The sequence below is a fragment of the Molossus molossus genome, unplaced genomic scaffold, assembly GCF_014108415.1.
Source record: "Molossus molossus isolate mMolMol1 unplaced genomic scaffold, mMolMol1.p scaffold_m16_p_13, whole genome shotgun sequence".
Taxonomy (NCBI): Eukaryota; Metazoa; Chordata; class Mammalia; order Chiroptera; family Molossidae; genus Molossus; species Molossus molossus.
Window position 1 is genome coordinate 43,779,892 of NW_023425348.1, and position 15,072 is coordinate 43,794,963.

Genomic DNA, 15,072 nt, shown 5'->3' on the forward strand with positions numbered 1-15,072 from the left:
TGCTCAGGTAGGGACAGGAAGGGGAAGCTCAGAGAGGAGGGGCACCTGCCAGCTCGGGCTCAGAGAGACAAGGAAGCACGAGCTCAGGCCTCCTGCCGCACAGCCTGCGCTGTTTCCCTTCCCGGAGGGAGGCCGGGGCCCGTCTGCAGTGAATCAGGTTGCAGACAAGTTGGACTCAGCTAAACCGCCATGCTACAGAGCCATTGTCTGGTCAGGCTATATGGCCCTCCAGAAGGCTTGCCTAGACCCTCTTTCAATCTTGGGGCCCAGATGCAAACTGGGGGAAATAGAATTTGATCAGGGATTCACACATAACTGGCCCAGACATCCTGACCAAATTGACCACTTGTCTCAGCCAAATAGACAGGTTTTCTCCTTTAGGTACTAATGGACTGAGTACTAGAATGCATGGTTACTGAATACAGAATGACCCAATGCATTCTCCTCCTAAGAAGTATACGTGGTACTGGAGATACCAAGGTGACACTGGTGCTCATTACCTGAGGCACTGGATCAGAGAGCACCATTTTGTGCCTTTTATTTCAAACAGTGGAACTGAGTTTAGCTCTCTGTCCCTTGTCCTCATCTAAATGGCCCTCCATCGCTGGTGAACTTGGTATTGCATTTTAACCATCTCAACCCAGACATCTTTTCTGGGGCCCAGGGAACGTCAGATGCTGAGAGAAAGAAATGACTGCCACCGCTACTGGTTTAAGCTGCCAGACGGGTCTTTAGAACATGCCAATCTGACCATATCACACCCTGCTTTCAACCATGTGTGGGCTCCTAGCGGCCTGCGGAAGCTTCTTGTCTCTCAGTGCACCATGCTGCTTCTCGCCTCCATGCCTTTACCCCGCCTGCTCAGATTGCCCTTCTGCTTCTCCACCCGGCTAACTCATCCTTCAAGACTCCGCTCAGGGGACAGCTCCAGGAAGCCTTTCCCGCACCTCCCAGGCTGGGTAAGATGCTCCCTGTGTGTGTCTTCACCATGGAACTTACTACATAAACTGTGTCATCTGCTCGTGTGTGTGTGTGGTGTGTGTCCCCCACTGGACTGTGCTCCCCCAGGCAAGGACCAGATCCTTCTGTTCACCTTTGTAGCCCTAGGTTCTGGCCCAATGTCTGCCACCGAGAATGTCTTCTCAAGTGTTTGTTGAATGAATAATGAGAGAGCGAGTGAATGACGACATTCACCATCTGCCTCCATATCCACTGTGGTGTCTCCATAAGGCTTTATTTTGCCTAATGACTGGCTCTGCTCACATGAAAGAGGTGGTCTCGAGAGAGGTCACAGCACAGAGCAGTCAAAGCTGGTTGTATAACGCCCAGCCTGCTTCTGTACTTTACGTTGTCCCTCTTTCTGAACAGTCCTGACTTCAAGAGTACGCAGACTCTTGCTTGACTGGACAGTAATCTTAAGAGGCTGGCTAACCCCACTCCCTGCTCAGTGCAGAGCCCCTGACTCCACATGGCAGAGAGGCGCCCTCCGGGGCCGTCTTTGGAAGAGGGCTGGGAGTTGGAGCCAATCGGCCTGCTTTCAAATCCAAGCTCTATTTACTAGCTGTGTGACCTTGGCTGAGTCTCTTCATTTCTTTAAGCCTCAAAGAAGTAAATAGCAATACAAGTACTCAACGTTCTCTAAATCTATCTGGTTCTCAAATTCAAAAATTATGAGTTTGGTCAGCAAGGGATGCAGTGTTATTCGAACCTGTTTGGTTCCGGAGTTCGGGAGAGCAGGTGGGTACCTGTTTCTGATTCACAGGACTGCTAAGATGGTCCAGTGAGGATGCTTGTGAACAACGGAGACTGTAAAGTGGAATGCCCTTGGCAGTAGTTCACTTAACGGTAGTTTGCTGACCACCACGTCCCTGTTACTTACCACCCTTGGGCCCAATAGTGTGGTAGCTGGAGCTACAACTGGTCAATCCACTCCTTCTGCCTGCGGCACAACAGCCGGAGAGAAAACCCTTGGAGTGTGGCTCTGGCTGCCTTGTCTCCGCCCCCCGCCCCCGGGCCCCTCATCTCTGAGCACAGCCTATAAATCACCGGGGACAGATTCCATTTCTGCAATGACACGTTCATTTTCATTGATCGCCTCTGGACACATGAAGCCAATTTTGATTAATTGCTCAAGATCCCATCCTTTGCTTTAGGTAGGGGGGAGGAACGCACAGAAATTGATTTGCAAGCTCCCAGGAGCACAGAGCTAGACAAGAACGAACCATTGCTGTGCTTTGCCTTCGTCCAGCACTTTACATTTTAAAAGGGTCATTAGCAGGATTAGCAGATTCTTAGCAGTCCATGGAGACAGTCAACTCTGCTCTTGACTTTGTCTTCTTGGTGTTAAAACAACCAAGGATGCTTCCTAAAATAATTATTGTACAAGTGGGAATGTATTCAGTTCCTCTTGGCAGGTTATATGGAGAAAAGGTATTTAACAGCAGGAAGGACCACAACAACACAGGGCAGAAACGGTCACCACTGGCCACCTGGCGTAGCCACTTCTCTGCACTTCAGAGAACGTCTGCCTGCGGGGGACCTGCCCTGGGGAGAAAATCGGAACCGGGGATCTGACCAGGTCTCTGGTTCCACTTTTGTGAACTGTAGATTGGCACAGCCTAGGGGGAGAGAATGAACATGTGTTTGGCCTTTACACACTTGTTCTCTTTTAATCCTCACAATAAAGGCTAGAGAGTCTGTAGGTGTCATCCCCATTGACAGAAAAGAATTCAAGACTTGGTGATTAAAAAAGCCACACAATTTACCAGTGGTGAGCCAAGACTCGAAGCCGAGTTTGTGTGACTAAAACCCATTCTTGGCCCAGTACTTGGGACCATCTGTGGGATCCCTACTGTAAAGCTGAGCGTTCCTCCTGAAATGGCCATTTCTCCGTCCGGCCCCTTCCTTGCTCCAAAACCTTGATGACTCTAAGTACCCTTGCTGTCTGTGAAAAATGAGTCGGATGAAGGTCACAGATGCTGAGTTAGATCTGCACAGTTACCACCCCCAGCCCCCCAGCCCCCCAGCCCCTCAACTTCCTGCCCCACGAAGCCTTGCGGTGGCAGCATTTTCCCTAGCTGTGGTCCCCCGAGCTGCTCCTCCTGTGCTGGTGAGCCGCATCTGGTGGACTCTGTGAGGCCCCGGGCTGGTGGACCCATCGGCTGGCTTACAGGGGTGGGAATAGATGGTCAGTCTCAAACCGGGATGCTGCTATTGGCTGGAAACAGCTTCTTTACCAGAGTCTACTGAACCTTATGGGGAATAGAGGGTGTCCTTGTGTAGTGGATACAGGAAGGGCAGAGGTAAAGGGGGACTGTTTGTTGGGGGTCTGGTCCCCAGAGAGGCAACTCTCTCAGGAGATGCAGTTGGGATCTGGGAGCTGGGGACCTGCAGAGGTCAACAGCTGCAGCCTCCCGCACCAGGCAAAGCCAACCAGGGTGATCTCAGGCCAGACCCGGTTCAAAAGTCTGCAGACACATTTGGAATCTCAGTAGCTGAAGTCACACTCACGAGGGATATTATCACAGAGAGGAAAGAGCTTGACTGACAGTTCGTCATCCTTGGTTCGGGTCTTGACTTGGCCACAAACTCATTGTTCGACCATAGGCAACTTTCCCTTTCTGAGCCTCGTTTCCACCCACAAATGGGGGTGCAGGTGACCCCTGTCTGCCTGGCAGACATTGTATATAAAGTCCTCTTAGAACACCATAGAGAAGTTACAGTTTGGGAGGGCAGGAAGGTGCTAAGACAGTTGACGCTAGGACATTTCTGTGTGTCGTGTCCGCGTGGTTGTTGGGATTTGATCTGGTGCAGGCTCTCTCCTCGGTTTTCCTTTAGAATGGAGGTCTCGGGGTGTGCCAGCCCATGGCTGTGTTCCCTACTCTGTGGAAGGAAGGAGGGGAGACAGAGGGGGAGGGAGAGAGGGGGAAAGAAAATGAGGGAAAGAGGGAAGGACAGCGAAGAAGAATGAAGCAGACACGGTCTCTGTCCTCGAAGAGCCCCATCTGGGGAGGCAGCTACTAAACAGTTGGCTGCTCACCTGATGGGGCTGCCGTGAGGGGGAGGGGCTGGGGGATTGCTGAGGGAACTCAGGAGGAGCACCCCACCCGGAGGAGGAGGGTCGGCGGCCCCTGAGGAAGTGACCTGGAAGGAACTCTTCAGTCTCTGAGGAGGGGCTTCCTGGGCCAACGGGAGGGTGGTGTGGACGGCGGCACTGCTGGCCTGAGAGCGAAAGCGGCCAAGGGCTACATGCAGGGAGATGTAGACTCCAGGCGGCGCCGTGTGTCCTGCTTGGACCCACACCGGCAGTATCATTTGAGTTGTGAGGTCCCACTTTCCAAGGGATGGGGAGCCCACCGAGGTGTTTCGAGGAGAGCAGTGAGCACAGTGAGGGCTCTGGAAGCTGCGTGTCTGAGCTGTCGGGGGGCACTGCTGCCCAGAGAAGCCTAAGGACACACTTGCTGCCCCCCTCAGACCCCTTCAGCTCTCTGGAAGGTGGCCCGGGGCGGGCGCCAGGGCCTGCTCCGGCAGGGTGGCCCCAGAGCGCGCGCCCAGAGCAGAGCAGGTGTGGGAGCGAGCGGACCTGACAGGAATGGGCTGCCTCGCCGCTGTGTGCCCCACCTGGGGCAGTGTGGGAGTGACAGGCCAGCTGGCAGGGGGACAGCGGCAGAAGCTCAGGAGACCCGAGGGCCCTCGGGTCTGTCCTTCCAGCCCTGATGCCTTGGACTTGGCTCTGTGGAGTGGCTTCCACAGAGCAGAGAGGGCGGACTTCTCCACGGAGAGGCATCCTTGCCCCTGAAGGGAACTTGGGGCTCTCTGGTTGAGGAGACACAGGCTTGGTGAAGGCCGAGGGCAGGGCCGAGGTGGAGCTGGCACTCTGGTGGCTGTGTCATGTCCATGGTGTGTGCCTGCAGGTCTGTCTCCCTGCTCCACACAGGGCATCCCCGGGTCAGTTCACTCGGCCTAACAGGCTTTGTCCGGTAAATGGATAACAGGGGAAAATATAAAAGAGAATAACGAGAAAAAGCTGTACACCAGCCATCCGTTACTCCTCAAATGTCTGCCAGGTACAACCATGAGCCGGACACTAGGTGCTGGTGCTCACGACGCCAAACCTCGCCTGCGGCTAGCAGAGAGGCGGGTGCTACCAGGCACGGGATAACTGCTGAAGCAGAGGCTACGGTGCAGTCCTGTGGCAGAGCAGGCGGAGCCAGAGCTCTTGTCTGGAGAACGCCGTGTCTCCTGCAGGTTCTTTATAAGAATAATGAACCTTTCAAAGATGGTTTCCTTGGCACCCCCTCCCCCACGTGGGGAGCTGTTGTTTCCATCACTGCGTTGGACCTTTGGTTGAGTCTGGGGAATGTGGTTGCCTGCACAGGGCCCGTGGTGGCAGACAGGAGGAGAGCAAAACCAAGAAATTGCCCTGTCTACTGTCCCCCTCCATCCCTCCCATCCCCTACCTCCGACCCCCACCCCGCCTCCTGCCAGAGCTGACCTGGGCCCTGGCTCAGCCCCTCGGGGCCTTGTGTCCATCTGTAGAGTATCACAGTTGGACCAGATCGCTACGTCCCTCTTAGGAACTAACATTTACCAACCATCGCCCGTATTTCAGGACTCATGCCATGAGTGTTCACATCCCTGGGAGGTGGGCACTGTGATCTCCTGTTTATAGATGAAGGAAACTGAGGCCCGGGCCTGGCACACCCATGGATGCCAGCCCATGGCTGTAAAGGAGTTGGGCCGGGATTCAAACCCAGTTTTTCTGGCCTCAAGTCCCGTCAGTGCAATTTCTCCTCCAGCAGGCTGCCCTTTACGTGATAAGAAATGACCAGCCTGGCATGAGGTCATTGTTCAGAAAGTATGAGTTTCTTTCTTCCTCGGGGCGTTTTCAAAGCTGTGGAGGCAGGGATTCTGGGACAGCGTCCACAGGTCCCTGACTTCTGAGCGCGGCCCACGGCAGGAGCAGCACCCCAGCTCTGGGCTGCTCTGATGTCCCAGCAGGAGACTGTGGAGAAAAACCCACATGGTGGGTTATGGGACTAGAATCGTGTGCAAGGGCAGGAGTCGGTGGAAGGAAAGGAAGGCCTTTCTCAGAGAGTCTGGGGCAGGGCTTGATAATCCTGCTTCCAGATTCTGAAAAAGCACAGATCCAAGGTCAGTGTGTGTGTACTCAGGAGGCATTGCTTTGTCTCCGTGGAAACGGAAAGAAGGCCAGAAAATCAAGTTCCTAAGATTCAAGGTGTCTCATGTAACCTTGAGATATTTCATCCTACAAATAGGACAGAGCCTGGCACTGAAAAGGTTCTCATTCATTCATTCCACAAGTATTTACTTAGTCAGGGCCTTCCCTGGGCCAGATATTGTTTTAGGCACAGAGAATACAATGATATGCAAATATGACGTGGTCCTGCCCTCTGAATGCTTCAGTCTAGTAGGGAAACCAAAGAGTGAAGTAATCCCCTGTGACACCGGGCTTGAAAGAAAGGGCGGAGAGTCTGTAGCAGGGGACTGGTCACATCTGCGGTCAGGGAAGGCTTCCCTGGGAAAGTGCTCCAGTGAGCGGAGAGATGGGAGATGAACAGGCATTAACCAATGGAGGAAGGAGCAAGGGGACGTTCCGGGCAGAGACAACAGCATGTGCTAAGCTGTAAATGGAAAGAGCAGGGCAGACAGAGCAACATCGAGTCCTGCGAGGCTGGGGCACAGGAGCAGGAAGGCGGTGGGAGCAGGATGGTCAGCCGGGGGGGCTATGTAACAGGTTTTACACACACACACACACCCCACCCCGAGTGCAAGGTGAAGCCCTGGCGAGTTGCAAGCAGGGAAGAGATGCTTTTTTGAAAGATCATTCTGATTTCTATATAAAATATGAATGGGCCCTGGCCGGTTTGGCTCAGCGATTAGAGCGTCGGCCAGTGGACTGGAGAGTCCCAGTTTCGGTTCCCACTGACACGTACCTCGGTTGCAGTTTGTCCCCAGCCCCTGTTGGGGTCGTGTGGGTGGCAACCAGTCGATGTGTCTCTTTCATGTCAATGTTTCTCTCTCTTGTCCTCCCTTTCTCCCTCCTGCTCTATCTGAAGATGAATGCAAAAATGTCCTTGGGTGAGGATAAAAAAAAAAAATGAATGGGATGAGGTGCAGGGGACAGCAGTCAGGAGGCTGTTTGACAGTGGTCCACAGAGGTGATGGCACAGCTGGCGAGGGGGAGAGAGGGAGGGGAAGAAATGGGAACATTCAAGAGATATGTGTTAGAAACTGGAACAGATGGTCCTTGATGGCTGGATGAAGGTTTTGAGGGAGAGGAAGGTCTCCAGGATGACTCTGGGTTTCTGGCTGGGGCCATGGTGGATGATGAACCAGGTTTCAGCAACAATAATTTGTGAATCTTTCCATTTGGCCTTCTTTGTTCCAGGTACTGTGCTGGGCACTGGGGCTGCAGGCCAGGACGATGGCCCCTGCCTTCAGGAGCTCATGATCTAATGGGGGAGACCTGACATGTAATGGGGGACCCTATGAATGTGGGGAGAGGCTGTAAAATGGTGCTGCTGCCGGGGAGATACAGACAAAACTAGTGTGGAGAGATGCCTCCGGAGGGCCTGGTGAGGAGGGGGGATCGGAGCTGAATTGTCAGGACAGACAGGGAGAAGTGGGTGGAAGAGAGCAACGCAGGCAGCAGACACGAAGAAAGGAAAACACTGGGAGTGTATGAAACAGCATGGTGGCCAGGGGACAGTGCAGGAGGGTGAGGCTGCAGGGCTGCCACCACCTGCCCTGCCTTCCTCCAGGGCTGCCATAAGGGTCCAGTGTGTGAGCACTTAGTAAACTGTTCCTAGTTATTATAATACTGGACTTATTCCTGCGATGCACCAAAGCAGTCTACAAATATCAACAATTATGATTTCAGATCCCTGCCTAAAAGGATCATCTGTTCCTCTGTCTTAGTAGTTCCTGACATTTGTATTGTTATCCCCATTCTACAGGTGAGGAAACTGAGGTCTATGGTGATTGAGTAGTTGCCCAAGACCTTGCAGGCCATAGGCAGCACAGAAGCTGAGAAAAACCCAGCAGAGAGTACACAGGCTTGGATGGGAAGGATCTGTGTCCAATGCTGCCTGGAAAAGCCTTACATCTGGCTCAGGGCAGCAGACTTGGCTGTGAGGTTGGCTATGCCCAAGGACAACTGGCCTACGGGCTGCATGGGGCTGAATCCAGCCAGTCTCCCCTCACCACCCATGTGCCTGGCTTCCCCCAGGGGGCGCAGCTTGGTCTCCTTCGCACAGAGGGCACTCTGAATGCTGCTTCTGCCAGCCTTACTGGGAGTGGTGGGGCGGTTCATAGCTGGGAGACCGACAGGGCACTGTGTAACCAAGCGATGTCCAGTCAGTGTCAATGAGAGTTTTATGTTGTCCCTGAGGGTGGTTTTGTTCATAGGAAAACTGCCTGAATGGGGAGTCCCAGCCTATCATCTAGTAAGGAGGGATGGGAGCGATGGCAGTGGCACAGGCAACAGTGGGGTACATTGTCTATAGAGAATTTAAAAGCAGTAATAAAGCCAATTAAAAGCTGGTCTGCTTATTAGCATCACCACTTGCTGGCTGTTCTAAACTATGTCTGTGCTAGAAATAGTTTTCTGCTTGCAAGGGGTGGGGGAAGAGGGACGTTCCCATCGTCCTCCTTCTTGGCATGCTGTGACTGCTTGCCCCTCCCCACAGTCAGCCCTTAACAAGGGGTCAGGGAGAGGAAGGCTGTGAGGACAAGGCAAGAGCACTCTGGCCCATAGCGTCATGTGGGTGGACAGCTAAGAGGGGATCCCAGGCGCGGCCCAGCTAGCCCAGAGGAAGGAAGGCGGCCTGGGTGGAGTGTGGGGTGGACAGGCTGCTGGGCTGCCCACTGGAGGCCTGAGTCCATCAGACACTGTCGTTTTCACTGGTGCCGCCTCTGTGCCACGCGCAGGTTATAATCAATTGGCAAGCCCACTGAATGGCTGATTCCCGAGTCTGCCCCTCATTCCACCCCACGTTCTGCACTAAGAACATGGAAAGCCGATTCTCCTCCTGGCTCTCCAAGAGCTGCCCCGCCCAGGCTCCACAAACGATCTGCTCTGCCCTAGCCCTGAGCTCTGGCCCCCACAGTGACCACCTCTCTCTCCTCTGCAGGAGCCAGGTCCATCCCACCGGTGACTCACGTAAGAAACGAGGTCCCGTAGTCACACAGCCAGACAAGGATCAAGGTCCTGTGGGCCTGGGGCCTCTGAAAGGTCCAGGTCCTGTGATCCAAGAGCCTCCGAAGGATCAAGGCCCTACTGTTCCAAAGCCTCCGAAGGATCGAGCTCCTGCGGTCCCAGGGCCTCCGAAGGATCAAGCACCTGCGGTCCCAGGGCCTCCAAAGGATCAAGCTCCTGTGGTCCCAGGGCTTCTGAAGAATCAAGCTCCTGCGGTCCCAGGGCCTCCGAAGGATCAAGCACCTGCGGTCCCAGGGCCTCCGAAGGATCGAGCTCCTGCGGTCCCAGGGCTTCTGAAGAATCAAGCTCCTGTGGTCCCAGGGCCTCCGAAGGATCAAGCTCCTGTGGTCCCAGGGCCTCCGAAGGACCAAGCTCCTGCGGTCCCAGGGCCTCCGAAGGATCAACCTCCTGTGGTCCCAGGGCTTCCGAAGGATCAAGCACCTGTGGTCCCAGGGCCTCCGAAGGATCAAGCTCCTGTGGTCCCAGGGCCTCTGAAGGATCAAGCTCCTGTGGTCCCAGGGCCTCTGAAGGATCAAGCTCCTGCGGTCCCAGGGCCTCCAAAGGATCAACCTCCTGTGGTCCCAGGGCTTCCGAAGGATCAAGCACTTGTGGTCCCAGGGCTTCTGAAGGATCAAGCTCCTGCGGTCCCAGGGCCTCCGAAGGATCTAGGTCCCATGGTTCTCACACCAGTTAAGGATCAAGATCACATAGTCCTTGGGCCTTTAAAGAACGAAAGTTCTGTGATCTCAGCACCAGTCAAAGGCCAAGGTTCCTTATTCCCAGTGCCTCTAAAGAATCAAAGTCCTATGGGTCCAACAAGGTTTAAGGATCAAGGTTCCATGGTCCCAGAGACTCTGAAGGATCAAGGTCCCATGGCTCCAGCACCTGTCAAGGATCAGCATCCTACGGTCCCAGAGACTCTGAAGGATCGAAGTGCCATGGTTCTAGCACCTGTAAAGAATGAAGGTCCTATGCTCTCTAAGCCTGTAAAGAGCCAAGGTTTAGTGGTTCCCGAGCCAGCCAAGGATCAAGGTGGAGTGGTCCCAGAGCTTCTGAAAGATCATGATTCTGTGGTTGCAGCACCTGTAAAGAATCAAGTTTCTACGGTGCCAAAACAAGTCAAGGATCAAGGCCCCGTGGTCCCTGAGCCTGGGAAGAATCCAGTTCCTATCATCTCGGTGCCTCTGAAAGATCAAGATCCTCTAGTGCTACCATCAGCCATGGACCAAGGTCCTGTGGTCCCTGAACCTCTGAAGACTCAAGGTCCCAGGGGCCCACAGCTGTCCACTGTCTCACCTCCACCCCCAGTCACAATCCCAACTGTCCCCCATGCAGAATATATTGAGAGTTCCCCTTGACACTCACCCCTTAACATCAAAGAAGGAGCTGGTAGTGAAAGTGCTCCCTCTCCAGGGCAGCGAAATCTCACATTTAATCTGCATGAAAAACTATTGTATAGTCTTGCTGGAATCTAATAAAACATGTCCCTCTGGCTCAGCAGTGGTTCTCTCTGGCTCCAACTGAGTGAGTGAGTGAGTGAGTGTGCGCATGTGCGTGTGCGTGCACACACCACGCACATTTGAAAGTGGGCATGCAGGCTGTGTCACCCATCCAATCAAGAGGAGTCTCAGCAATTCCCGGCTCCTCTGAGTTGCTAGCATGAGGTGGAAGTGGGTAGGAGATGCTAGCAGATGGAGGATAGGACATACCTGTGTTTCTCCTTTACTCTCATACTCCTAAACTTCACTTCTGACACCATATGTTGCCTAAACATCAAGCAGTTATCTGACATGAGTTGGATGTTGCACAATTTAATGCAACTATCTATCTGGAGATAGTGTCACCTCCCACAGGGTAAGGGAGTCTCATAAGACTGCCCCCCTCACTCCAAATGCAAACTCCGTGTCCCAGGTTGTCTGTCACTTGTATTTCTGACTGGCTATAAACTGGGGTTCTCACACCCCCTACTTTGTCTCAATAATTTGCTAGAATAACTCACAGAAGATAGAAACACATTACTGGTTTATTATAAAAAGGATAAAGGATACAGATGAACAGCCAGATGGAAGAGATGGATAGGGTAGGATATGGAGGAAGGGGTGTAGGCATGACACCCTCCCAGTAGCTCAGCCATCTGGGAGCTTTCCGACCCCCATACTTTTGTTTTTTAGATCCTCACCTGAGAATCTTTTTCCATTGATACTTTTTTATAGATAGAGTGGGAGGGAGAGAAAGAGAGAAACATCAGTGCGAGAGAGACATATCATTTGGGTGCCTCCCACACGACCCTGACCAAGACCGGGGATCAAACCTGCAACCCAGGTATGTGCCCTTGACTGGGAATCAAACCCCCGATTCTTTGATCCATGAGCCAACACTCCAACCGCTGAGCCAAACCGACCAGGCCACTTTTGGGACTTTTATGAAGGCTTCATCATGTAGGCATGATTAGTCGTAAATTCATCCTCTTCCCAGAGGATGGGAGGTGGGGCCCAAACTTCCAAGCTTCTACTCATGGCTTCATCTTTCTACTGACCAGCACCCATCCTAAAGCTATCCAGGAGCCCACCAAGAGTCACCTCATTAAAACAAAAAACACTCACCCAAGAAATTATAAGTGTTTTAGGAGTTCTATGCCAAGAACAGGGAGCAGAGACCAATACATATGTATATTTTCTATTATTTTCCAGGTCAGTTCCCATGAGAGCCTAGAAATCATTACCAAATCACAGCAGGTTGAGCCCTTGGATGAGTCAGAGCTGAAACCCGCAGAGGAAACAGAAGCAGGGATCCAGTTGGCCCAGTGTCATTCTGGGTGACAGTTGTTTGCCAAGGGCTCAATGCTAAAGTTCATCCAAATGTCACACTTCTTGAGAAAACCAGGCCTCTGATCAAAAGAGTCCCAGGACATCTGCTGATTCTCAGTATCCAGAAAAGCTCAGTCAGGACTTCTAAAACAATACCTCAAGTCCCCTGTTCATTCATGCACACAGCGAACTTTTCCTTAGCACGCTCTTTGTGTCTTGCTCAGTTCTAGTCATTGAGCTCATTGTGGTAAAGAAGTCCCAGTATTAAGACAAGATAATTGGGTGTGGGATGAGGGCATGGGACAACTAAAGGCCTGGTTTGAGAGAACTGTGAAGAGATGATGCCTGGAGGGAGCAAGCAGGAAGGTGTCTTGAAGAAAGTGGCTGTGGAGTTCAGACAACCTAAGCAAGGGACGGAAAGGGGCGTCACGTGCAGCTGGAGAACCAGAGGAAGCCCCTCTAGAGGTCCTTGAGTGAAAGAACCTGATTTTCATGAGGGCTTGACCAAGGATAGTGCAGGTCTCTGGGGCAGAAAACTGGGACCAGGCAGGGGTGACCAGTTTTCTGAATGTCAGGATCTCAGGACTGGAGCCAGGAGGTGAGCTGTGTGTCTTGCTGGCAGGCTAGGGAAGAAGACTGGGGGCTGCCAGAGGGGCTGAAGTTCTGCTCCGATTAGAGATGGGTCCTGCGAGGAGCCCACTCAGGGGCCTGAGTGTGCAGGTGGAGCTCCATCTCTTTCCTCACCAAAGCTCACCAAGGAATACTCATACCGCTTTAAGACTTTTATGACCCATTATGGACGCTAACCCCTTTTAAAGGGCTGCTTTTAAATTTCAGCTTGATTCCTGCAAAAAATCACCACAGAAAGTACTGATGACTTCCAAATTTTTCTCCTCACCCCTCTCCCAACAGCCCCAGAAGCCACCTGTATAATACACACACACACACACACACACACACACACACACAAGCACGCACGCACGCACGCACGCACTGAGGATTCTTCCTTGCCCAACACAGAGCTGGCTGGCCTGTGAGTTGTAATAGGGCCCCGCAGACAAGGAAAGCCACAACGAGACTAAAGAAGTGTTGTGTATGGACACCTCCCTCCTTTCAGTGCTCCCTCTGACCCACACACCTGGGCCCATGACACACATTCCCCCGGGGCCAGGCAGGTGATGGTGTCATCTCTGAGATGTGTAACATTCTGGGGCAGATTCCAGGAGACCATCGCCTACCAGGTTTCCACCTCTGAGGAGAGCTGCCTTTGTGTGCGTGGAAGGGAGGGGGGCTGATCACTGAAGCCCAACGTTGGGGAGGGCACACATTGAGCTCCCCCAGGGACATGTCAGAATGGAAAGACAAGTGGGCCCCACTCAGAGCTCTGGAGACTTTTAAGAGGTAGGAATAGAAGTGCACAAAGGATGCTGAGAAGAGCTGGCCCTAAACTGTAAGGAGAAACCAGGGGCTGTGGTACCAGCAGTGATTCCATGAGAGTGATGCTCAAAGACAAACGCTGAGAGTGCAGGTTAGGACCAGGTGCCTATCAAACAAGGCAGCTCCCACTTGGGAGAGGAACGACCTGGGCTCCAGCCCAGCGCCGGTCACCTATGTCCTCATTTGTCAGAGTGCTGGTCCTGGCGAGTAGAGATCCTGCCAGCAGCCACACCAGCATCACAGCCAGCTCTCCACTGCACAGAAAGAAGGCCCAGCGAGGGAGGTGATGGCCAAGGCTCGGGTCCTGGGCTGGGGTGGGAAAGGCAGGGAATGAATTAGATTCTCCTCACCCTTCCCAGATGCAGACTTCGTTCAGGCCCTGGTTCTTCCCTGCGGCAGCCATTTCCCAGCGGCTCCCAGCATCCACCATCTCCATCCCTCTCCTTCCCCTCCCTCCCTGGGAGGCTGGGGGGACCCAGATAGCCGCCGCCAGCGACTCCACCCGCACCTTTGTGGCCGGCATGGGGGAGGGGAGAGGAGGCTGAGAGGGGGCGGGGCGGAGGGGAGGTGTCTCTGCAAGGGGAGGTTCCGGCTCTTGGTCTAGGGTCTAATCCGGGTGGTTCAGGTCTGAGGCCCGGTCTGAGACTCGGATCCTGAAGATGCCCAGACTCCGCACAAGAGCAAGGGTCCCACCCGCCGTCCCGCACAGCCCAGCCCGCGGCTACGCGCACTGGCACCCGGCCGCGCCCCCGTGCTGCGGGCACCGGGCAGCTTCCCCGGGCCGGGGCTCCGGGCTTCTTTTCTGGTGCAGCCTGGCGCCTCGGGGCCTCGGGACAAGGGGTTGGGCGGTGGGATGGACGTGCTGGGTGGGCGACCGAAGCCTTGCAACCCTTGGACTGGATTGCGGCCACGCCCTCCAACCACCGCTCTTGGAGGAGCTGGCGCCACCTGGAGGCCGGCCTTGGAGACCCCAGAGGAGCTGGGCCGAGGCCTCCAGGGAGCCCCTGATGATTGATCCCGGAAAAGGCCTTGACTTGACTCCTTTTCTCACAGAGAAGGATCCGATCTACAGCCGCTGGCCCACCAACAGCCCGACCTATCCACCCTGCCCAGACGCCCTCCACACCAGCAACTCCACCCATCCCTGTGCGGGTGGGAGCACAGACCTCTCACCACCCTCTCCTGTGCCCCGAGGAGGCCTGTGGCCTCAGGCCCCTCTTTGTGTCATCTTGGTGGCCCCCACATCCAGGCCTGGCTTCTCACCGCCCATGTACACCTTGTCCGGGAGCTGTTGCAGGCTGAACTTTGGGTGCCTTCTCTGAGCTACATCTGTATGGTTAGGATGACTTCCAACTTAACTGGGCTATTGTGGGGAGAAAGTGGGACGACCAATACAGACTGTAAGCAGGCTATGCACCTTTGTTTTTAGTATCTGGCCAGTTCCTCTCCTGCCCTTCCTGTGTGGCCTGGAGGAAGAACAATTACCCAACTGATAGGAGCAATTCCCAGGTCCTCAGGCAGGTCACTTAACCTCTCTCAGCCTGTTATCTCCCCTGTAAAATGGGGATAATCTTCGTGTAGCCAAGCTGTTAGGAGGCTGAGATTATA

At 53.9% G+C, this 15,072-nt stretch overlaps 1 protein-coding gene across 1 annotated transcript in view; it reads left to right on the top strand.

Moving 5' to 3' along the window:
- The window catches only part of MAP6 (microtubule associated protein 6), a 68,933-nt gene extending 58,283 nt beyond the window's left edge, over positions 1–10,650 (top strand). The window contains exons 4-5 of the mRNA XM_036260166.1: positions 9,156–9,765; positions 10,081–10,650. Of these exons, the coding sequence (XP_036116059.1) occupies positions 9,156–9,765; positions 10,081–10,578 (1,108 nt within the window). The 3' untranslated portion in view covers positions 10,579–10,650. The remainder of the gene's footprint in view (positions 1–9,155; positions 9,766–10,080) is intronic.
- The last annotated feature ends 4,422 nt before the right edge of the window (positions 10,651–15,072 follow it).